The 25,182-nt window shown below is 45.9% G+C and overlaps 1 protein-coding gene across 5 annotated transcripts in view; it reads left to right on the top strand.

Moving 5' to 3' along the window:
* LRRC20 (leucine rich repeat containing 20) overlaps positions 1-25,182 on the top strand; it is a 74,104-nt gene that overhangs the window by 27,105 nt on the left and 21,817 nt on the right. For all 5 annotated transcript variants that reach the window (XM_037055806.1, XM_037055802.1, XM_037055803.1 and 2 more), the window contains one exon: positions 14,251-14,400. In XM_037055806.1, coding sequence (XP_036911701.1) covers positions 14,251-14,400 — 150 coding nt within the window. The remainder of the gene's footprint in view (positions 1-14,250; positions 14,401-25,182) is intronic.

The raw sequence follows: 25,182 nt of genomic DNA, 5'->3' as shown, positions 1-25,182 counted from the left end.
GGAATAAGAGCCAGGAGGAAATGATGAATACAATATCTGAAATGAAGAATACACTAGAAGGAATTAAAAGCAGGCTAGAGAGACTCTGGCCAAGATGGAAGCATAGGTGGGAACACTGTGCCTCCTCGCACAACCAAGTTTAAAGACAACAAAGTTTTAGTAACAAAAATGCAACAAAAGCACAGAAAATTGAACTGTACCGAAGTCCGACAACAACAAACCATTCAGCCAGACCGGTAAGAGGGGCGGAGTAGGCGGAGCGGGTTCAGGCAGGAAAAAGCGGCCAGACCGACCCAGGAGCTCAGGCGGTGGTTGGCGGATCCCAGGTGTGGGGTGGCAATGGGCAGACCTAGTGAGGGTGCAAGGGTGCTGGCTGACCAGGGTCACACATTCACACTCAGATAAACCAGGCAAAGGAGCGAGCAGTGAGATAGACCATGCAAACCAGGGCCCCGGTGCTGGGAAATAAAGCCTGAAAGCACCAATTGGAAAAACCTTCAGGGTCGAGGTACTGAGGCTCCCAGGCTCACAGAGTTTGTTGGAGAGACCCATAGGGTCCTGGAGGGTGCACAAGCCCACACACTTGGGAACAGCACCAGAAGGGCCCAGTTTGCTTGCAGGAAGCAGCAGAGGGAACCAAAACCTGAGAGAGAGCAGAACAAATGCCATTGCCCCTCTTTGACCCCATCCCCACATACAGCATCACAACCCAACAACTGGGTTGCCCCACCCTGGTGAACATCTAAGGCTCCGCCCCTCATACCTAACAGGCGAGAACAGACCAAAACATTATGGCTCAAGAAGAAGAAGAACAGCTCAAAGCCCCAGAGCCAATACTTCTAAGCAACCAAGAGATAGCTAGTTTATCAGATGCATAGTTCAAAATACTGGTGATCAGGATGCTCACAGAACTGGTTGATTTTAGTCACAAATTAGAAGAACAAATGAAGGCTAAACTAATTGAAATGAAGGGAAATGCACAGGAAGCCAAAAGTGATGGGAAGGAAACTGGGACTCAAATCAATCAAGTGGACCAGAAGGAAGAAAAGAAAGACCCAAACAGAAAAGAATGAAGAAACAAGAATTCAAACAAATGAGGAGAGGCTTAGGAACCTCCAGGACATCTTTAAACGTTACAACATCCAAATTATAAGGGTACCAGAAGGGGAAGAGGAAGAGCGACAAGTGGAAAACTTATTTGAACAGATAATAAAGGAGAACTTCCCCAGTCTGACAAAGGCAATAGACTTCCAGGAAATCCAGGAAGCTCAGAGAGTCCCAAAGAAGTTGGACCCAAGAAGGAACACACCAAGGCACATCATAATTACATTAGCCAAGACTAAAATGAAGGAGAGAATCCTAGAAGCAGCAAGGGATAAGGGGACAGTCACCCACAAAGGAGTTGCCATCAGACTGTCAGTGGATTTCTCAAAAGAGACCTTACAGGCAAGAAGGGGCTGGAAAGAAATATTCCAAGTCATCAAAGGCAAGGACCCACATCCAAGATGGCTCTATCCAGCAAAACTTTCATTTAGAATGGAAGGGCAGATAAAGTGCTTCTCAGATAAGGTCAAGTTCAAGGAGTTCATCATCACCCTTATTATATAAAATGATAAAGGGACTTATCTAAGAAAAAGAAGATAAAAAATATGAACAGTGAATGGACAGCAAATTCACAGTTATTAACAACCACACCTAAAACAAAAGCAAACTAAGTGGACAGCTAGATCAGGAGCAGAACTATAGAAATGGAGATCACATGGAGGGTTAGCAATGGGGGAGTGGGAGAAGGAGAAGAGGGGAGAAGGTACAGAGAATAAATAGCATAGATGGTAGGTAGAAAATAGACAGGGGAAGGGCAAGAATAGTATGGGAAATGTAGAATCTAAAGAACTTGTGACATGTGGACATAAACTAAAGGGGGGAATGTGGGTGGGAGAGGGCGTGCAGGGTGAAGGGGAATGAAGGGGGGAATGGGACAACTGTAATGGCATAATCAATAAAATATACTAAAACAACCCCCCCAAAATAAAAGCAGGCTAGATGAAGCAGAGGATTGAATCAGCAAGTTAGAAGACAAGATAGAGAAAAAGCACCCAGTTAGAGCAACAAAACAAAACAAAAAGACTAAAAAAACCCCACAAGGATAGTTTAAGGGAGTTACAGAACAACATGAAACAGAACAACATTCATATCATACAGATTCTAGAAGGAGAAGAAAAGGAGCAAGGGGTAGAAAACCTATTAGAAAACATAATGACGGAAAACTTCCCTAACTTCGTGAGGAAAAAAAATGTAAATCCTGGAAGCACAGACAGTCTTAATCAAGATGAACCCAAAGAGTCCCTCTCTAAGACACATCATAATTAAAATGGGAAAATGTAAAGACAAAAAGAGAATTTTAAAGGCAGCAAGGGAGAAACAGCTAGTAGTATACAACGGAGCTCCAATAAAACTACCAGCTGATTTCTCCACAGAAACACTACAAGCCAGAGGGAATGGCATGAAATATTCCAAGTAATGAAAAGCAAAGACCTGCAACCAAGACTACTCTACCCAGCAAGCCTCTCAGTTAAAATGGAAGACGAAATAAGGAGCTTCCCAGACACACACAAAAAAAGAGGCTAAAAGTATATATCTCCACCAAACCAGCATTGCAAGAGATGTTAATGGGTCTGCTTTAGGAAGATGGGGAAAAAGAGAGAGGAACACAAGTACAAAGGGAAAACATGGTGATGAATAAATATCTATTTGTCAATATCTATTTGTCTTATAAGTGGATTTAATGCTCCACTTATAAGACATTGAGTAGCTGAATGGATAAGAAAACAACCTGCAGATATGCTGTCTATAAGAGACCCACCTCAGAATAAATGATCTACACAGGCTGAAAATGAGAGGATAGAAAAAAATATTCCAAGCCAATGAACATGAAAGAAAAAAAGGTTGGGTAACAATACTGATATCAAACAAAATAGACTTCAAAACAAAGGCCACGACAAGAGACAAATAAGGTGACTACATGATACTTAAGGGAATTGTCCAACAAGAGGATATAACCCTTGTAAACATATATGTGCCCAACATAGGAGTACTTAAATATATAAGGAAACTCTTGGAGGACTTTAAGAAAGAGATCAATAGCAAAACAGTCATAATAGGGGATTTGAACACCATGCTGTCAACAATGGATAGGTTGTCCAAACAAAAAATCAACAAGGATTTTGTGGCCTTGAATGACACTCTAGATCAAATGGACTTAATTCATATTTACAGAGCATTTCACCCCAAAGAAGAAAAGGTACATTCCTTTCAAACACACATGGATCATTCGCAAAGACAGACCACATGGTAGGACACAGAACAAACCTCAACCAGTTCAAGAAAATTGAAATTATATTAAGCATCTTCTCAGATCACAATGGCTTGAAACTAGAAAACAACCTCAAGGAAAAAATTAAAAATGTTCAAATACATGGAGACTGAATAATGTTATTAAATAATGAATGGGTTAACAATGAGATCAAGGAAGAAATCAACAAGTATCTGGAAACAATTGAAAAGGAAACAACAACATAAAACCTTTAGATACAGTGAAAACAGTCCTGAGGGGGAAGTTCAAGGCAATACAGGCCAACCTAAAGATAGAAAAATTTCAAATAAGAGTTCCCACCAAGATGAAGGCATAGGTAGAAACCCTTCGCTTCCTCACACAACCAAAAGAAAGATAACGACCAATCTAAAATCAGTAAACAACCAAAATCACCAGAAAAACTGCACACAACTTCGACAACCAAGGACTTATAGGAAAAAACCAAGTAGAACAACCAGACTGGTAAGGCAGACCCCGCAGGCCGACTCAAAAAAACCCTGGTGAGGCAGCCGAGGGATGGGGCTGACTGCCGAGCTCCGTGGAGCTGCCCAGGAGGGATTGACTTAAGGGGAAAACTGAGACTCAGAGCTGATTGTGGGCTATGGCTGGAGTAGCCACAGTGAGAGATACTTCCAGTCTGACACGAAGGTCTATTGGAAAGTGCACTAGAGACAAGCAGGCAAGCTGCATTGCTCCCTCTCTTGCCCCTCCCCCACAGGCAGCACAGCAGAGGGTTGCCGTCTTTGGGTGAATACCTAAGACTTATCAAGTGTGCCAAAACAAAGAAATATGGCCCAAATGAAAAAACACAGTAAAACCTCAGAAAGAGAAGTAAGCAATGAGGAGATTGCCAACCTACCTGATAGAGAATTTAAAGCCCTGGTAATCAAAATGCTCACAGAATTGATTGAACTTGGTTGAAAAATGAAAGAACAAATGAAAGATACCAGAAATGAAATAAATCAAAATATTCAGGGAACCAACAGTGAAAAGAAGGAAACCAGGATTCAAAGAAACAATTTGGAACAAAAGGAAGAAGTAAACATCCAACTGGATCAGAACAAAGAAACGAAAATCCAAAAAAATGAAGAGAGGCTGGGAATTCTCTGGGACAACCTGAAAAGTTCCAATATCTGAATTATGGGGTGCCAGAAGGAGAAGAACAGAAGCAAGAAATTGAAAAGTTATTTGAACAAATAATAAAGGAAAACTTCCCCAATCTGGCAAAGGAAATAGACTTCCAGGAAGTCCAGAGAGTCCCAAAGAAGTTGGACCCAAGGAGGAACACACCAAGGCACATCATAATTAAGTTACCCAAGATTAAAGATAAAGAGAGAATCTTAAAAGCAGCAGGAGGAAAGGAGAGAGTTACCTACAAAGGAGTTCCCATAAGGCTATCGGCTGATTTCTCAAAAGAAACCTTACAGGCAAGAAGGAGCTGGAAAGAAGTATTTGAACTCATGAAATGCAAGGACCTACACTCAAGATTATCCAGCAAAGCTTTCATTTAGAATGGAAGGGCAGATAAAGTGCTTCCCAGATAAGGTCAAGTTCAAGGAGTTTATCATCACCAAGCCATTATTATATGAAATGTTAGAGGGACTTGTCTAGGAAAAAGAAGATAAAAATATGAACAATAAAATAACAACAAACTCACAACTATCAACAAATGAACCTAAAAGAAAAGAAAACAATTAAAACAAAAACTAAGCAAACAACCAGAACAGGAACAGAATCAGAGAAGTGGACCTCACACAGAGGGAGTTCAGTGGGGAGGGGGAAGGGAGGAATAGGGGGGGAAAGTTACAGGGAAGAAGAAGCATAATTAGTAGGCCTAAAATAGATGGGGAGAGATAAAAATGGTATAGGAAACAGAGGACTCAAAGAACTTATATGTACAACCCATGGAAATGAACTAAGGTAGGGGGGAATGCTGGAGGGTTTGGGGGGAAGGGTGGAGGGGGGATAAAGGGGGAAAATTGGGAAAACTGTAATAGCATAATCAATAAAAATACTTAAAAAATCTCAAATAAACAACCTAACCCTATAGCTACAAGAATTAGAGGAACAACAACAAACAAAGCCCAGAGAGAGTAGAAGGAAGGAAATAATCAAGATCAGAGCAGAATTAAATGGCATAGAGACTAAAAAAACAATTGAAAGAATCAGTGAATCCACAAGCTGGTTATTTGAAAAGAGAAACAAAATTGACAAACTTTTAACCAGACTTATGAAGAAAAAAAGAGAGAGGAGCCAAATAAATAAAATCAGAAATGAAAGAGGAGATGTTACAACTGATACCACAGAAATAAAAAAGATTGTACGAAATTACTGTGAACAAATATATGCCAAGAAATTGGACAACCTGGGTGAAATGGATAAATTTCAGGAAACATACAATCTCCCAAAATTGAATCGAGAAGAAGAAGAAAGCCTGAATAGACCAATAACAACTGGTGAAATTGAAGTAGTAATCAAAAAACTTCCAGCGCACAAAATTCCTGGACTGGATGGCTTCACAGGCAAATTTTACCAAACATCCAAAGAAGCACCAACTCCTATTCTTAGACTATTCCAAAAAATGCGAGAAGAGGGAAGACTCCCAAACTATTTTTACAAGGCCAGTATTATCCTAATTCTAAAACCAGGTAAAGATATAACAAAGAAAGAAAATTACAGGCCAATATCTCTGATGAACATATATGCTAAAATCCTCAACAAAATATTGGCAATCCAGATTCAGCAACATATTAAAAAGATCATACATCATGAGCAAGTGGGATTCACCCTACGGATGCATGGATGGTACAATATTCACAAATCAATGAACATAATACATCACATGAAGAAAATGAAGGACAAAAACCAAATGATCATGTGAATAGATGCTGAAAATACATTTGATAAAATCCAGCATCAATTTATGCTAAAAACACTCAGCAAAGTGGGAATAGACAGAGCATACCTCACCATAGTAAAGGCCATATACAAGAAACCTACAGCCAATGTCATACTTAATGGGCAAAACTAAAGTTTTCCCCTTAATATCAAGAACAAGACAAAGGTGTCTGCTTTCATCACTCTTATTCAACATAGTACAGGAAATTCTAGACACAGTGATCAGACAAGAAGAAAAAAATAAAGGCATCTAGATTGGAAACAAGGAAGTAAAACTTCTTATTTGCAGATGACATGACAGTGTATATAGAAAACCCTATGGTCTTCACCAAAAAACTACTCAACCTAATAAGTGAATTTGGCAAAATAGCAGGATACAAAGTCAGTATTCAGAAATCAATAGCACTTTTGTACGCCAACAATGAGCTATCAGAAAGAAACTAGGGGAAAAGTCCCATTTACTATAGCAACAAAAATGATCAAAGAGGTAAAAGGCCTGTATTCAGAAAACTACAGAACAGAAGAAAGAAATTGAGAAAGATACAAATTATCAGAAGCATATATCGTGTTTGTGGATTGGAAGAATTATTATTAAAATGTCCATACTACTACCCAAAGCAATCTATAGATTCATTGCAATTCCTATTAAAATGCCGATGGCATGTTTCATAAATCTACAACAAATATTTCAAAAATTTATATGGAACCAAAAAAGACCCCAAATAGCCTCAGAAATTTTAAGAAAGAAGAATAAAGTTGGAGGAATCAGAATACCTGATACAAAACTATCTACAAGGCCACTGTAATCAAAACAGTCTGGTACTGGCATGAGAACAGACATATAGATTAATGGAATAGAATAGAGAGTCCAGAATAAACCCATGTCTCTATGGTCAATTAGTATTTGACAAAGGGGATATGAGCATAAAATGGAGTTAAAAGAGTCTCTTCAATAAATGATGTTTGGGGAGAACTGTACTGGTACATGCAAAAAAAAAACACCCCAAAATACCAGAGCATCAACTTATACCATACACAAGAATAAACTCAAAATGGATAAAAGACTTAAATCTAAGTTTTGACACCATAAAAGTACTAGAGGAAAACATAGGCAGAAAAATTTCAGACATCCCATGTAGCAATATTTTTGCCAATGTATCTCCTAGGACAAGGAAAATAAAGGAAAAAATAAACAAACGGGACTATCTCATGTTAAAAAGTTGTTACAAGGCTAAAGAAACCAGCATCAAAATGCAAAGGGAACTGACTGTATGGGAGAACATATTTGCCAGTGATACCTCAGACAAGGGTTTAATCTCCAAAATATCTTAAGGACTCATAGAACTCAATGCCAGGAAGACAGACAATCCAACTAAAAAATGGAAGGACCTGAACAGAGACTTCTCCAAGGAACGCATACAGATAGCCCATAGACATATGAAAAAATGCTCAACATCACTAGGCACCAGAGAGATGCAAATTAAAACAACAATGAGTTTATCACCTCACACCTGTCAGAATGGTGATCATTAATAAATCAACAAAAAACAATTGCTGGCAAGGATGTGGAGAAAAGGGAACCCTAGTGCACTGTTGGTGGGAATGCAAACTAGTGCAGCCACTGTGGAAAACAGTATGGAGTTTCCTCAGAAAATTAAAAATGGAATTGCCTTTTGACCTGGCAATTCCACTGCTGGGACTGTATCCTAAGAATCCCAAATCACCAATTCAAAAGAACTTAATGCACCTCAACGTTCATAGCAGTGTTATTTATAAGAGCCAAGTGATGGAAATAGCCTAAGTGCCCATCAGTAAATGAGTGGATCAAAAAACTATGGTACATTTACACAATTGAATGCTACACAGCAGAATGAAAGAAGGAACTCCTACCTTTTGCAACAGCATGGGTGAATCTGGAGAGCATTATGCTGAGTGAAATAAGCCAGTTGGTGAAAGACAAATACCATATGATCTCACCTGTAAGTGGAACCTAATCAACAAAACAAACAAGCAAGCAAAATACAACCAGAGACGTTGAAATAAAGAAAAAACTGACAGCAACCAGAGGGGTGGGAGGAAGGAATAATGGGGGAAAGAAGGAGAAGGGACTAGTCAATAAACATGTATGAGTGACCCACAGACATGGATAATGGTGTGGAAACTGACTGTGGGAGTAGGAGGTGGCCTGGGGGTGGAGGCAGGCAAAGGGTGAAAAATTGGGACAACTGTAACAGAGTAACAAGAAATAAATGAAAATCAATAGCAAAAAAATTATTTCAATATTTTGATTTGTCATCAGTGAATATATTATAGCTTCACATATAAATCTATTTTTAAAAGCTTCTTTGTGAACTTTTCTACTTTTCTTAATATTGAGTTGGCCAAAAAGTTTTTTTTTATTTCCATAAGAGGTCTCTAGTAGTCCTTAGTTGTCTTTAACTTTATTCAAACCAATTTTGTTAGATTGTATTGTGATTGCTGTCATATCAGCATAAATTAAAAAAACTTATCAAAATTGGTGAATTTTCATGTCACCATTTAATATTGAAGGTGGAAGAAAATATGCAACATTTCTGGCATATTATGTGTTATTATTTCAAGAAAGGTAAACACACAACTGCAGTGCAGAAAAAGATTTGTGCAGGGTATGGAGAAGGTGCTATGACTGATCAAACAGGTCAAAAGTGGTTGGTAAAGTTTCGTGCCGGAGATTTCTCACTGGATGATGCTCCATGGTCGGGTAGACCAGTTGAACTTGATAACGAACAAATCAAAACATTAACTGAGAACAATCAATGTTATACTATGCAGGAAATAGATGACATACTCAAAATATCCAAATCAATAAAGTTATTGGTGAAAATGAAAAATGTATTGTTTATTTTATGGAAAAAACCGTATGGACTTTTTTTGCCAACCCAATATTATTTGGATACATTTTTCATAATGACTATTTTATTGTTGCTGTTTGGGATAGGATTATTTTTTAAATATATTTTATTGATTATGTTGTTATGGTTGTCCCATTTTCCCCCCTTCACTTCCCTCCACCCTGCACACCCTCTCCCACTCACATTCCCCCCTTTAGTTCATGTCCATGTGTCATACTTAGAAGTTCTTTGGCTTCTACATTTCCCATACTAGTCTTACCCTCCCCCTGTCTATTTTCTACCTACCGTCTATGCTACTTATTCTCTGTACCTTTTCCCCCTCTCTCCTCTTCCCACTCCCTACCCTGTTGATAACCCTCCATGTGATCTCCATTTCTGTGGTTCTGTTCCTGTTCTAATTGTTTGCTTGGTTTGCTTTTGTGTTTTAGACGTGGTTGTTAATAACTGTGAGTTTTCTGTCCATTCACTGTTCATGTTTTTTATCTTCTTTTTCTTAGATAAGTCCCTTTATCATTTTATATAATAAGGGCTGGGTGATGATGAACTCCTTGAACTTGACCTTATCTGAGAAGCACTTTATCTGCCCTTCCATTCTAAATGAAAGTTTTGCTGGATAGAGCCATTTTGGATGTGGGCCCTTGCCTTTCATGACTTGGAATATTTCTTTCCAGCCCCTTCTTGCCTGTAAGGTCTCTTTTAAGAAATCCACTGACAGTCTGATGGGAGCTCCTTTGTAGGTGACTGTCCCCTTATCTCTTGCTGCTTCTAGGATTATCTCCTTCATTTGAATCTTGGCTAATGTAATTATGATGTGCCTTGGTGTGTTCCTTCTTGGGTCCAACTTCTTTGGGACTCTCTGAGCTTCCTGAACTTCCTGGAAGTCTATTTCCTTTGCCAGATTGGGGAAGTTCTCCTTTATTATTTGTTCAAATAATTTTTCCACTTATTGCTGTTCCTCTTCCCCTTCTGGTACCCCTATGATTCAGATATTGGAACATTTAAAGATGTCCTGGAGGTTCCTAAGCCTCTCCTCATTTGTTTGAATTCTTGTTTCTTCATTCTTTTCTGTTTGGTCATTTTTTTCTTCCTTCTGGTCCACTCGAGTCCCAGTTTCCTTCTCATCACTATTGGTTCCCTGTACATTTCCCTTCATTTCACTTAGCATAGCCTTCATTTTTTTTCATCTAACTTGGAACCAAATTCAACCAATTCTGTGAACATCCTGATCACCTGTGCTTGAAACTGTGCATCTGATAGGTTGGCTATCTCTTCATCGCCTAGTTTTATTTTTTCTGGAGCTTTGATCTGTTCTTTCATTTGGACCTTTTTTTTGTCTTGACATGCCTGTTACATAGTCAGGGTGGAGCCTTAGGTGTTCACCAGGGCAGGTCAACCCATGTCACTGGGTTGTGATGCTGTATGTGGGGTGGGAGTTTGAGGGGGAACAATGGCACTTGCTCTGCTCTCTGCCAGGTTTCAGTCACTTCCTCCACTTCCCACAAACAAACTGGGCCTTTTTGGTTCTGATTCCTGGGTGGGTGGGTTTGTGTATGTTCTAGGACCCTGTGGGTCTCTTCAATGAACTCCTCTATGAGGCTGGGAATCTCTCCTGGCACCTCAACCCACACAGTGTTTTGAATCGGTGTTTTAAGGCTTTTTTTCCTGCACTGGAACCTGGGCTGCGTGGTCTGTCTCACTCCCCAGTTTTGCCTGGTTTATCTATGTGCAAATATGGGACCACCTGGTCTGCTGGCTGCCCTGTGTGCCGTGCCCCTCAACAATCCACCGCCTCACTGGATTTGCCTGCTGTCACCCCATCTCCAGGGTCTGCCAGCCACCACTTTTTGCCGTGACCCCTCTCTGCTAGGCCACCCAACTCCACTTGACCTACCGGTCTGGATGAATGTGTCTATTTTAACTCCTTAGGTATTGGACTTCCATACAATTCAATTTTCTGTCACTTCTGGTTGTTTTTTTGTTTCTAAATTTTTGTTGTCCTTATACTGGTTGTGTGAGGAGGCACAGAGTGTCTACCTATGCCTCCATCTTGGCCGGAAGTCCTGGAATAGGATTCTTAAAAACTATATTTTTATGACTGGCATGTAGCAATATTATTGAATTTTGTATGTCTAGGTAGGTCAGCCACTTTGCTGAGGTCTATTTAGTTTGTGTTGTTAGAAGACTTTGGGTTATTGAGGTTACATGGCCGTGTCATATGCACATAGTAGTCATTTTTGCCTGTTTCCAATGTTTATGTTTTCTATTTCTCTGGCCAGAACTTCTAAGACCATATTCAGGAATGCTGGTGATGGAAGGCATCCTTTTTAGCCCTTTGTTTTGAAGGGACAGCTTCTGATGTTTTCCTCCATGTCACCTCCACCCAGTAGGCTGGTGTGATTTACAACAAGCACAACGAAGAATCCTTTAGAGTCATTTGTGCTTCTGGCATAAAGCACTAGGGGACTCCTGGTTTGGAAGTGTTTGTTTGTTTTAATATTTTACTTATTTATTTTTAGACAAAGGGGAAGGGAAGGAGAAAGTGAGGGAGAGAAACATCAATGTGTGGTTGCCTCTCAAACCCCCCATACAGGAGACCTGGCCAGCAACCCAGGCATGTGCCCTGACTGGAAATCAAACCAGCAACCCTTTGGTTTGTAGGCAAGCACTCAGCCCACTGAACCACACCAGCCAGGGCTGGAAGTGTTTGTTCTTTGTAGAATCCCCAGCCTGACCCAAACCTTGAGTCTGCGGAGCTGGTCCAGTTCCAGCCCTGATCACCACTGGAAGCCTGTCTTCCTGGGAGTTGTTCCCCCTGCAGACGTCACACCCTCTTCTGCCAGCCCCGCCCGCTGATACGAGTTCCAGTGGTGTCTGATACTGTACGGCAGCAGGGCCGGGCTCACCTAGTACAACCCTGGATCGGAGGAGGCAGTAAGACCCTTCTTCATAGGATCCCCTACAGAGGACCTCTGAGGACCCTCAGTCATCTGGACTTTTGTCCTTACCCCTCCTGTCTCCTTTCTTCCCTCACCAGCTCAGGGAGGTGACCAATTCCCCTGTCTTGTCCCAAGCCTGCTAGGCCTCTGCTGGCACTATGCTTTGGGGTCTTTCCAGTCCAGTGGGAAAGCAGAAAAACAAAAAAGGGTTTATACAATACAGGATGAAGGGTTTCCATTCACACCGTATGAGACTAAGAGGCTGGAGCAACTAACTGCTTACCGCAGTAAGAGAAAGCTTCTTGGAGGAGGACATTTGAGCTGGTCTTGGAGCAAGAGTAGAAATTCTATGAGGCAGATGAGAGAGAAGGGCTTCTATTCTGACTATTTCTGTAGACTTTGCAGTATTGTTGATGTTCAGAATAGGATCTTTATGAACTTTCTTTTTTTTTAACTGGCATTTGGAATATTATTGATTTCTGTGTATTTAATTTGGAGCAATCTTCAAAGGCTTAGGGGCCTGGGGGAAGTCTGACCTCTGGGGAAAGGACAGAGTTTGCTGAGGGAGGGGTGGAGCAGTGCTCCCTGAGCCGGTGAGTGCTCCTGGGGCTCAGGGGTTGGGAGCAATCACCCGTAATGGGCACTTAGAAAGGGAAGAGAGAAACAGTGTCTACAGCTTCACCACTACATTCCTGCCAGGCACTTTGTTAGTGCGTTTTAATGCATTTACTCTTCCTGACAGCCCTGCTAGGTGGGTAGTGACACCCCCACTTTACAGATGAGGAAACTGAGGTTCAGGGAAGTTGCATGACTCAGATGAGCACCGTGTCTCAGCCTTCATGCTTTCAGTGTCTCCCTGCTGCCATACATACATGTATAAACCAGCTTTATTGGGATATAATTCACATACCCTACAACTCAGCTATTTAAAGTACACAACTTAATGGTTTTAGTATATTCATAGAGTTGGGCAACTCCGACCACAGTAAAATGGTAGAACGTTTCCATTACCCCCACAAAGAAACCTTTACCCCTTAGTCTCCTTCCCATAATCCTCCTGTGCCCTCCAGGCTCAGGGAACCACTGATCTGCTCTCTGCCTCTATACATTTGCCTGTTCTGGACATTCCGTGTAAATGGCCTCATGCAATATGTCATCCTTTGTGACTGGCTTATTTCACTTATTTTACATGTCCTTCAGTGTTGTAGTGTATATTGGTACTTCATTTCTTTTTATTGCTAAACATATTCCTTTTTATGGAGATACCACAGTCTGCTTATACATAAGCAGCTTCAGCAGCTGTGGGGCATGTACGTTATTGCCATGTTTTGGCTGTTACGGATAATGCTGCCACAGACATCCACGTGGAATGTGTTTTTGTGTGGACGCCTGGTTTTATTCTCTCAAGTATATCTTAGGAGTGGAATTAAAAAAAAATCCTTATTTCTTGATTTTAGAGAGAGGAAGGGAGAGAGAGGAAGAAAAAGAAACATCAGTTTGTTGTTCCACTTACTGATGCATTCATTGGTTGATTTATGTATGTACTCTGACTGGGGATTGAACCTGCAACCTTGGCATAGCAAGATGACACTCTAACCATTGAACTACCCAGCCAGGGCCGTACGGTAATTCTTGAGGAACTGCCAGACAAGGCTCTGCAGCAGCTTCCTTGCTGCCTCTCATATAAGACTTAGTTATTTTCGGAATGACAAGACTGGGAAGAAGGTCAAACCACAAAGTCTGTGTGACTTGCCTGTTTTCTAAGATGTGGACTATTATAAAGTGGTCATAAGACCGCAGCCTCACTGCTGAGACTCAGATGATTGCACAGGGACTCGTGGATTTTGCAGGGCCTCAAGGACATTGCCATGAATGCTGGTCTCTGTGCTGGCAGAGCTCTGCCTTCCACGTTATGGCTAGTAGGCTGTGGTGGTAGGGAAGGTGCTGGAGTAAACCCTAAGGTTCAGGTGCGAGGTAGGGACAAGTGTGGTTAAGGGTGATGAAGGCCCTTGCAAGAGGGAGGGCAGTGTGTCAAGCCTGGCACGGGGGGACAGGTGGGAGAGCAAGGAGGCTTGGGAGGGACACCGGGCTGGTCGAATCCTTGGGCAGCTGTGGCTGCTGACTCTGGTCTGTCTTTGTTCTTTGGCTGCAGATCTGGCCGAGTGCAAGCTGGTTTCTTTCCCCATTGGCATCTACAAGGTCCTGCGGAATGTCACTGACCAGATCCAACTCATTACGCTGGCCAACAACGAGCTCAAGTCCCTCACCAGCAAGTTCATGACCACATTCTGTCAGCTCCGAGGTAGGCCCCAGTCAGCTCAGGCTGGGGGGCGTGGCTAGCCCTTGTCCTCAGGCTCCGACCCTGTTGGGAGTGTAACTAGGCTTCAGCTGGACCTGGGAAGTCATTTCCTGGGGGAGGCTTTGACGTCGGACCCATGTCCTTCCTGAAGCCTGGAAAGGTCTGTGTCACTTCTGCCTAGATGGCCGTCAGTCAGATTGGCTAATGGCCCAGGGTGTGGCTGCTGGAGTGATTTCTCTTATTCTGGACAATGGGATGTCTGGGGTCCAGAGGCCTGGGAGTAGTATTTCTTGGTAAACTTGAAAAAGCCCCCTTCCAGCCCCCCAACCTGGCATTGTTCTCTGTGTTGTTTTCTCAGCTCAGGAGTGACAGATTCTGGGAATGCTGGTGTTTCTTTCCTCCGTGGGGCACACACAGAGCAAGTGGACAAGGGTACTTGGCGGGGAGATGGGCTGGAGGCCAACGGGTGGGCATTACAGATTCTTATGAAATGGCTCCTCCGGTTGGACAAGCAGGGTGCAATGGACACTCCAGTGCCTGTCCCCTCTCCACAGAGCAGTCCCTTTGGTGTCACTCAGCTACCACTGGATGGAGCTGCAACCTGGACACCTGGCATGTGTTGGCGAAATGGAGGAGCGGGAGAGTTGGGGAGAGTACTTCCTGCCTTCTAGAATCCTCTGTCCGATAGAGTCATGAAAGAGGTCTAGGAGCCTCTTTAGAAAAACCAGTATGCAGAATCCTGATGGAACAGGAGGAGCACGAGCAAGCATAGCTCACACAGCTGATTTCAGGCTTCCTGGAGGAGGTTTGGGCATCAGGCAGAGCCCAGAGAGGAGGGGGAGTGTGAATTGGCAACCAGTGACTCGGGCGGGAGCTACAGTCAGGACCCAGAAAGACCACTGGCTGGGCTCAGACACAGGGGCAAGTGAGAGGGCTTGGTTTGTGTAGTCGTTTCTGAGTGAAGCGTACAAAGCTCATATTGTCACATAATATGAAAACCATAACACACTAGATGTAGCCCTAGGGCCACCAGTTGGGAGAATCTCCCATAAAATAGCAGAGCTGTCTCTGTTATCTCATTTCACGGGTGGAGAAGGGAGTGCCGGGAGAGAAGGGGCTTGTCTGGGGTCTCAGAGCAGTGTGCCCTGGTTGCCCACCTCCCAGGCTAGGGCTGCCTTTCCAGGCCACCTGTGTTAGCTCAAGGGTCCCCCAGAGCTCTATGTAGCTAATTGGGATTGGCCATTTTCTTTACAGAGGAGGATGGAAAGATAGAAAGTGGGTGGTGGGGGTTGGCTGGAACCTGTAGGGAGGGCACAGGCAGGCAGGGGGCCTTCCTGTGGGTAAGAGGATTCACCGGTGCTTTCCTTCATTCACCCAACCCTTGAGCACCTCCTGTGGTCCAGACCTCTGCCCAGAGGTGTGGAGACAAAGGCCACGAAACCAGGTCTCTTCCTGAAGGAGTCCAGGGTTGTGGAACGGACTCGGCAACAACACCGAGTGCTGTGATACTAGGGTGGACACAACACTGGGGCTGCTGGGAAGAGGAACAAATTCCTCCCGAGAGTGGCGTGGGCGATGAGGTGGGTGTGGAAGCAAGGGCTTTTAAAGGATTTGACGCTGGTCCGCACCTTTCGGGATGAGCAAGCAGGCCCTCTCCAGGGGGACTGCAAGGACTGTCTGCGAAATGTGCTTATAGCCCCGTGTACTCATGCCCCAGCCCTGGAAATACATTCATCACCATACGCTTTCCGGTAGAAGTCTGTTAAAGGGCAGAGTTTGAACTCCCTCCTGTTCGTGCCTTGGATTCCAGAGGGAAGGCTGCATGTGCTCAGCAGGGAGGGGCTGGAGCTGAGGACCGACCTGTGGCCACAGAGATCGCTCTGAGCCCCAGGCTTTGTCATGGTTTCTCTTCCAAATAGGAAAACCTTCACCTTTTATGTGTGAGGAGGAGGCTTGAGTAGGGTTTGCTGGGCTCCTCACAGCCTGCCAGTGTCCTTTTTTGGGTTCTGACAGAGGAGGGGGCTGCTCTGGTGTTGGGGAGAGAGCCATCCATGACTCCTTGCCTGCCAGGTTCGACTTTTCTCACAAGTCTCCCCGGGTCGCCATGGATGAAAGTAAACATGCCATGACATGATCTGCTTGGAGAGGAGAGGTAGCCAGTTTCCCAGAGGAAAAAGGCCTTGAGCAGTGGCCAGTTTCTCAGGAGAAAAAGCCCCCTCCTCCAGGGGCTTTTATTGGGTTGTAATACACAGGAATACAGGGCAGGAAGGGTCAAACAGTAGATAACATTTCAAAGAAATCTGAGGGCTTAGTCTGAGTCAGAGTCTGTCAGGAAGAGAGTTTTAGGGTTTCCTGCTTGAACCCTTAACATAGGAGTGAAAGCACTCTTAGCAGAGCAGATTTCACAGGTTTTTCAGGAAGTCTTTGTGATGCCAGATTTCCCCCCAGATCCTCTCTAGCAAGGCAGGAGCTGCACCCCTCCCCATCAGGTATTCAGGCTTCAGGGGATTAGAGCCAGGAAGCGCTTCTCCCAGAGGACATGGGGACTCAGGCTGTGTCACATAGCTGGGGGGGCACAGGTCTATTGCTCACTCTTTGTTGCAGCCCCCTGAGTCCTTCCATGAATGGCCTCCCAAGTGGTCGAGTCTGGCTTAGGTTGCTCCCCGCTGTGAGAAGACATACCCGATATGGACTTCTGACCATGCTTTGGGCACAGGGAGGAAACTGAGGCAGCATTTGCTACCAGAGACAAGCTTTGTCTCCTGTGTCTTGCATTAGGAGGTCACTCACTCATCCTTAGCCATGGGGGGGTTAGTGAGGGGGGTTAGGGTTACAATTCCTGAAACCAGGCAGAACGGTCCACAATACCCTAGGGACTATCTTCTCATGGCCCCTCTGAGCTGGTCATCTTTAAATGATTGCCTCCACTTGATGTCCTTCGGCCATTTTAGGCAGGAAACAGCATGCCCTGGGAAGGACAGTGGCACAAATGAAATCAGTCCAAAGGGAAAGTGGGTCCCAGGGTCCAGCTCTGGCTCTTTTATCTCCTCTTCTCTATGATCCCCTCTCCCCACTTCTTCTCCATGCAAATCATTCAGCTCTTCTTACTGAGTCTGTCCTGGGCCTGCCAGGCCAGAGGTGTGTGAGATACACCTGCAGAAATGAACCAAGACTACCCAAATGAGAACTGGCAGTGGCTGCTTTTTCAAAGCAGCTCTAGCAAGGGAGTCAGCCACTGTCCTTGGACTTGGCAGAGGCTCGAAGGCAGGCAGAGTGGGAAACCCTATGGTGGATGAAAAGGAAGGCTTCAGCGTGCCCTGATTGGAGGCCATCGGCCTGGGGAGCTGGAGGCAGGCCAGCTAGCAGTGGGGCATCCTGTGTGATTGGTTAGGGTGCGTATTTGGCTTTCTCTGGTTGGTGCCAAGTTGGACGTGGGGACAAAAATTAAGGACACTGTCAGTGATCAAGTTCTGGCCATTTGGGGCCAATTGTTCCAGAGAGTATTGTTTGGCTTCCTGGACTGTTGATAGAGAAGCCATCTGACTTCCTAAGAGCCTGACTTACCACAGACTAGCCCGTGGAGCTGGTTACTGTGCAGATGGGTCGGTTTTCTGGGCGGCTTGCTGCAGGTTGTGGGTCAGAGTTCTCTTTTTATAGCTGCGCTGGCCGTCGCCTGTTCAGTGTCTGGCAGGCCGTCTTTCCTCACGAGCACCTGTTCCGGGCCTGGCTGTGGGTATGGGCGGGTGAGTAATAACAGGAGAGCCCAAATTCACTGGGCGCTTCACCCTCGTGGCTCCATGGTAAGGGTTTTACATGCATCGTCTCATTCAGTCCTCACAGCACCCGGTGTTTGGGAAGGGTAAGAAAACTAAGACCTAGACCTGGTCCTTGGGGAGCTCCCGGTCTCTCCGGGGAGTCGGGTGTGCAAGCAGACGACCACCTACTAATGCGAGGGGGGCTGCAGCAGACATTTCCTCACAGTGCCATGTTCTTCCCCCATTTCCTACTGTGCTTCCGCCCCCAGGGTATTTTTCTTTAATGGGCCTTTAGCAGATGAAGGAGGGGAACGGGGTGCAGTGCTGGGAAAGCAGCGCAGACCCTGAAGCTGTGCAGTGGCCCGTTCCAGTGTGGTATAGGGCAGATCCACTCCGCCGGGCATGCGTTCTCCGCTTCCCTCAGCACAGCCGCCCGGGAGGGTCTGTCACGCCTGAGTTACCCACAAGGGCAGCTCCCAGTTGCCGGTGACCAAGAGGCCCTACCTGATGCCAAGGGGCTGACAAGGCTGTGGCCAGCCGCGTCAGTTTTTGCTGTCAGTCCTCGAGAGCACCTGGCCCCTAGGGTTACCTGGACGACCCCAGTGAGGAAAAGGATCCTTTGGACAGAGTTCCAGAGAGAGGACTACCAAGGCCAGTGGGTGAGGCATTTTTAAGCAGTTGGTCTATATCACAAAGTTGTCAAGCTCTGATGTCACCCCGAGCCTAGGGCCCACCAGGAGGTGAAGAGCAACCTTCTCTGTCATCAGGCTGAACCAACCCGGACCCACAAGAAGAGAGGCTGGTCATTTGGTGCTTAAAGCACAGACACTGAGGCTGAGCCCAGTTCTGACATGTGACATCTTCCCCTTCCCCTGCAGATCCGTGCTCCGTGCTGATTTTAGCCTTCTGACCCTCAGCTGTGGTTAGGCGTAGCCACTGGGGAGCTGCAGCCGGTCAGAGGAAGAGAGGGGAGTAAGGCTAGTGAGCTTATTCTCCTGGCCACCTCCCTGCGAGGTCCACCTCAGGCTGGCTGTGCCCGTTGTCTGCAGGTCACTTTCCTTAAGGCAGCTTCTGCACAACTCTGTCTTTCTGGGTGGTGACAACTCCCTGCTCTTAACCCTGGTTACTGCATGATCCCTTAAGTTCCCCTATAGCAGGGGTGTCAAAGTCATTTTCACTGGGGGCCACATCAGCCTGGCAGTTGCCTTCAAGGGGCCGAATGTCATTTTAGGACTGTATAAATGTAACTACTCCTTAAATAGGGGCAAGGAGCTCAGCACTGCTGCCGGGTAGTAACAAGGTGCTGGGTCAGATAAAACAAGGCGGCGGGCCAGATTCGGCCCGTGGGCCTTTGGTTTGCCACCCAAAGGTGGCCTCCCGCATCTTTGGAAATACTCTGTAGCAAATACACCCTCCTCGAGTTAATTTGAGTGTGCATTTCTCCCCCTTTGGGGCCCTGATTGATACCCTGCAATTTATTAGCTCTGTAACTGCAGGCAGATTATTTAACTTCTCTGTGCCTCAGTTTCCCCTTTGGTACAGTGGAATAATGCTGGCAATAGTCTACCCTGCAGGGCTCTTGTGAAGACTGAGTATGTTACCTCACATGCAGCCTGCAAGCGGCTGCATGCCCCGCACTCTCCAGTGTAGTACCTGGCATAGAGTAGCAGATATTTCCTGCTGGGTGGGTGAGTGAATGACCTCCCACCAAGTGGTCAGCAGATTAATGACCTTCCCAAAGATGTCCATCCTAATTCTTGGGACCTATGGCTACGTTACCTCACACGGTAAGAAAGACTTTGCAGATGTGATGTAGTTAAGGACCTTAAAATGGGGAGGGAGATGCCCCGGACTGAGTAGGTGGGCCCAGTGTAAGCACACGGGTCCTTTTAAGGAGGCGGGGGGGCCAGAGTCGGATAAGTCAATGTCATGACCGCAGCAAAGACTGGGGTGATGTGGCTCCAAACCTCCAGTGGCCAGAAAAGTCAGGGAGCAGGTCCTCCCCTGGAACCCGCAGAGGCACACCCCTCTGCTGACCACTTGGTTTCAGTCCTCCAGACCCTTGCTGGTGTTTTGACCTCCATGACGGTAGGGTGGTAACTGTATTGTTTTAAGCCACCAATTCGTGGTGATGTTTTACAGCACTGATAGGGGACGAACATGCCCGATGGGTCCAGGGCCTCCTGCTTCCGTCTCCCCACTTGCTTGCTTGCCTTCCCACCTCATCTCGCTGTGGAGCTGGGGTTGCTTCCTAAAAGGGAAGCCTTCTCAAAGGACCTGGCCTGCTCACTCTTCCCAGCTGCCTTACTTCCCTCAGCTCCGCCCAGCATTCGGCCCCTCCTGTGGCACACAGGCCAGATTCTGGCGGAGCTCAAAGTTAATCTCCATGCTTTTTCTTCAAGCCCTAGTGGGAGCCGCTGCCCGCACCACTGTGGAGGTGTGGGTTAGGGAGTGCAGCAGGTGAAGAGGAGGCTGACCTGTCCCAGTGGGGCAGCGTCTGAGACCTGCTTTCCTGTCCCGCACAGCCTGGGCCTGTGGTGCTGGCAGGAGGGGGCCACTCTCCTTAGAACATCCAGGCAGGAGCGTGTTGCTCCAGAGGAATCCTTGGCTGCAGAATAGCTGCTTCTTTGATCTAGTACTGGATAACAAGCCACCCTAAGATTTGCTTGCTTTGAACAACAGTGTGTTGCTTCCTCCAGCTCTGTGGGTCGGATGGCCTCTGCTGGGCGGTTCTTCTGCTCCATGTAGTATAGACTGAGATCACCTCTCTGAGGAGGGAGGTCCCTCATCCTCCGGGGCCGTGCTCCGCGTGACCTCTAATCTGCTTGGACTTCCTCACGGCACAGTGGCTGCACTCCAAGAGGAAGGAAGTGGGTAGTTACTGCCTGGGACTGGAGCTTCCAGGACCTCACTGCTGCTGCATTCTATTAGTCAGAGTGGTCACAAGGCCAGCCCAGATTCAAGAGCCAGGGAGCTAGACTCATCCTCTTGGTGGGAGTTGCTGCAGAATCTCACTGTAGAAGGCACAGGGTTGGTAGCAGTTGCTGGAAACGGCTGGCACAGTGGCTTTCTCAGCTTATTAGATGGAGCACTGATGGATGGCGATTTTATCATTCCTTGTTTGCTCAGCTCCTGGGTGCCCACTGTTTGCCAGCCACTGTGCTACGAGCTATGAGGAACTTGGGGTCTGAAAACTGGCCTGGCATTTCCAAGCCGTGTGACCTTGGGCAAACTATTTGCATCCTCAAATGGGCATAATGCTATTACCTCAGAGAGGTATATAAATCCTACATGCTATTAACTTGTTATCTTTATTTATGTGTTCTTAGAAACCAAACTATGTGTACATTAGAAGCAAACAAATGCATAAATGAAATAAGTGAACAGGAAGGAGCGGAATAAGTTCCTATGGAGGGCAGTTGGAGGCAGCCCGGAGAGCCGCTCCTGCCACGCGAGCAGGAGAGCAGCTCCATCCTGCGTCTTGCCAACCCTGCAGATCCACAGACTCCGGGGCCACCTCTGCCCGCCCGGCCTGGGACTCACGTGCACACACTGTGTGCGACTCTGCACAGATTCGGGTGCCTCGGTCCGCACTCCAGGACACAACCCAAGCTAAGATCCCTCCCCCACCCCCACCTGCCACGAGACTTCGCAGTTCCTCTGTTCTGAGCTCTGAGTAGAGACCTTCACTCCTGGCGCCACGATTTATGACAGTCTCCACCCTCTCTGCCCACCTTACCCACTCCCTGTGCATTCCTCTAGTTGTTATAAAGCTGAGAGGCTTCGTTTGAAAACAGTTTCCTATGATTTGTTTTTGAATATGTAATAGATGCACACAATACAATACCCCAAGGGTTGGAGAGAGTAATGGGGAAAAATCAGTCTTCCTCTTACACCTGTCCCCAGATCTCCCATTCCCCTGTGCAGAAGCAACTATCGTTAGCAGTTCCAGACATACTTCTACACCACTGTGAACATAAGTGTGTTTAATGGCAGTAGCATTGAAAGTGTCCCACCGTGGGCAGGCGCTGTTGTAAGCACTGTGCAAGTATAAAATTGTTTCAACCTTTACAACCCTATAAGGTCAGTACCGATATTGTCTCCTTTTTTTAATGGAGGAACGAGGCAGAGAGAGTATAAGTAACTTATCTGAGGTCACACGGCGAGAAAGAAGGGGTCAGCGCTGTGGGTCCAGATCCACAGAGCTCCTTCAGAACTGCTGACAGGAGCAGAGGGTGTGTGCTGTTTTGTAACTCGCCTTTTTTACTTAGCAGCACATTTTAGATATTGGTCCCTGTTGGGACAATGGCAACTGCCCCATTCTTTTCATGGGGCAGAATGGTTAGCACTGCATTTTGGTTTGCTCCAAACCTGGTTGGAAGAGTTTTCTCACCCCTTCCCTCTGTCCTTCCAAGGAGTGGGCATTCCTTTTGGAAACTTCACTCCTGTCTCCACGCTCCTCTGTCCCCGTGGGCGGCGGCTGCCTTTGTGCTGAGCATGAGCCATTTGAAGGACACTCAGCACCACACCACACTGGCTGACTCTGCCCTGCAGGGGGCCCTTGCAGGCCACAGCAGGACTGCTGTTGGATGTGGGGGTGGCAGCCAAGGCACTGAGTGGTCCTCGGCGGACAGGCATTTTTGGTTCATAGGCTGGCGCTCAGTCCACTGAGCCACACCAGCCAGGGCGTGGACAGGTATTTCTGGAGTTGGCACCTTCCCTTGCTGCCTGGCTACAAAAATACTGCCGGCCGGCCTCATCTGTTCCTTAGTGGAGTCAGCAGGCCTTTCTCCTCCAGGGCCAGTCTAAGGCCTCTGACTCAGCCTTGGCAGTTGTCCAAGACAGGGATGATTCGGAAGTAATCAGAAGAACTCGGGGAAGGAGCGGTCCACTTACCAGACACCGGAAACCGCAGTTCAGTAGGGGTGATAAATAAGAGAATATCCTGATAGGCTGCTCCCAGCCTGGGGCAGTCTTGGGAGTAGGGCCTTCTCCCAGCTCCCCTGGCCATCCTGGGAGCCTGAATCGTTCCACTCTGAGCCATGGTGTAAGCGAGCAGGAGAAACATCTGGAGGCCCCTTAATGCTGCCCTCTGGGACTGGAGGGCCTCAGCCCTGTTTTCCAAGAGAGAAGGTGGCAAGACCCTGGACATTGTTGTGACCCCAATGAAGAGAAAGAATGTGTTGTGACCTCAGGGGCGAGAAGCAAAGCTAGATGTGGCCACGACTGTGTTTACTTGGAAGCCCAGCACATCAGCCAATCAGGTGGCTGGACTGTTGGCTGTATTTTGTTCTTCCTCGGAAGTGGAAACAACAGAGAAAACCTCAGGCACCCAGGTTGGGGTGACATGAAGTCCCAGGAGTTAGGCAGGACAGGGCACCTGTGTCAGTGAACCCATTTGTTTTTGCCTTCCCGTGGCGAGGGGGCACTAGAAACAGTTTCGTGGTTTGGTTTCCACTCAAACCCAACTGGATCTATCACGAACAACTTTGCCCTCATAACTTTTTGACACTTAGAAGAAATAGACCAGTTCCTTAAAAAATCACAAACTACCAAAACTCAGCCAGGATGAAATAGCCAATCTGAATAGTCCTATAACCATCACATAAATTGAATTCATAAATACAAAGACACCACCCCCTCCCCTGCCCCACTGCTGAAGAAAGCTCTCAGCTCAGGTGATTTCATGGAGAATTCTGTTAAACTCTTAAACAAAAATTAACATCAATTTTACAGAGTCCCTTCCAGGAAACAGAAGAGAAGGGCACACATTCCAACCCACGCTGCAAAGCCAGTATTACTTTGACTTAAAATCCAGATAGAAACAAAACAAAAATAAAACAAGAGAAAAAGAAAAATGACAGATCAGTATCTCACATGAACTAGGCGAGACACAAAAAATTCTCATCAAAACGGCAGCAATCAAACCCAGCAATGTATGAAGAGAATTGTATGCCATGACCAAGTGGGACTCACCAGTTTTTTCACAGGTGCTGGCTCAACATTTGAACATCAACCAGTGTTGTCTTGCATATCTGCTGACAAAAAGCGTTTGACAAACTCCAACACCCATTTATGATTAAAAAAGAAAAAAACCTCGCAGGAAACAAGGAACATAGGGAAAGTACCTCTGTTTGGGAAAGAACGGCTGTAAAATTCCTGCAGCTAACATCAGACTTGATGATGAAATGCTTTATCTGGAAGACTGGGAACAGGCAAAGATGTCTGCTCTCATGTGGAAGGTTCTAATCACTGCAATAAGATAAGCAAAGGAAATTAAGGACGTACAGATGGGAGATGAAGAAATAAACTCTCTACTTGCAGATGTCATGATTGTCTACATGGAAAACCCCAAGGAATGTACAAAATCAGACAGAACAACCCTCCTCATTCAGCAAGTTCCTAGGATGTTAATTCAACACAAGACCTACTAGGTCACACACATTTGTACTCAGAACGCTTTGGTTGGCTTCCTCTCTCACTTAGACTGAATCTGCATCTCCCCACAGTGTCCGAGGCCCTGTATAACTTGGTTGTGGCTTCACTTCTACCATTTCTCCTCTCTCCCTCCCCACGCCAGGCACACCGACCTCTTTTCTGTACCTCGCCTGTGCTGAGCTTTTCCTGCCTTGGGGCCTGCGTACTCTACTTCCTCGGGCAGCTTTCACCTGGGCTGTGTGCACAAATGGTTTCTCCTCATCTTTCACGCTGACCTTTAATACCTTCCTGAAGGTCATCTGAAGTAATCTTTATTTGTTTTTCTTGTTTATTACTCTCTCCCCCCACGAGTTAGGGAGGGATCTACCATTTGGTGCGACTTCCCCAGTCACGCAGTGCGTGCCCCGTGGCACCTGCCGAGCGGTGTGTGTTGAGTGAGTGAGTGAAGGCTCTTTCAATATCACTGCATCTGATTGACTTTCCTGTAAGTCATGTGCTTTAGCTGCATCCACCTTCTCTTCTTTTATTTTCTCTTTTGCTGCCTGTATTTGTTAGCTTTCAATTTTATTTCCACAAAAGGCTGTATGAGCCA

This window comes from Sturnira hondurensis, unplaced genomic scaffold, assembly GCF_014824575.4.
Source record: "Sturnira hondurensis isolate 20B ecotype Veracruz unplaced genomic scaffold, ASM1482457v3 Scaffold0008761, whole genome shotgun sequence".
NCBI classification, from domain to species: Eukaryota; Metazoa; Chordata; class Mammalia; order Chiroptera; family Phyllostomidae; genus Sturnira; species Sturnira hondurensis.
This window is presented reverse-complemented; position numbering and strand designations above follow the sequence as displayed.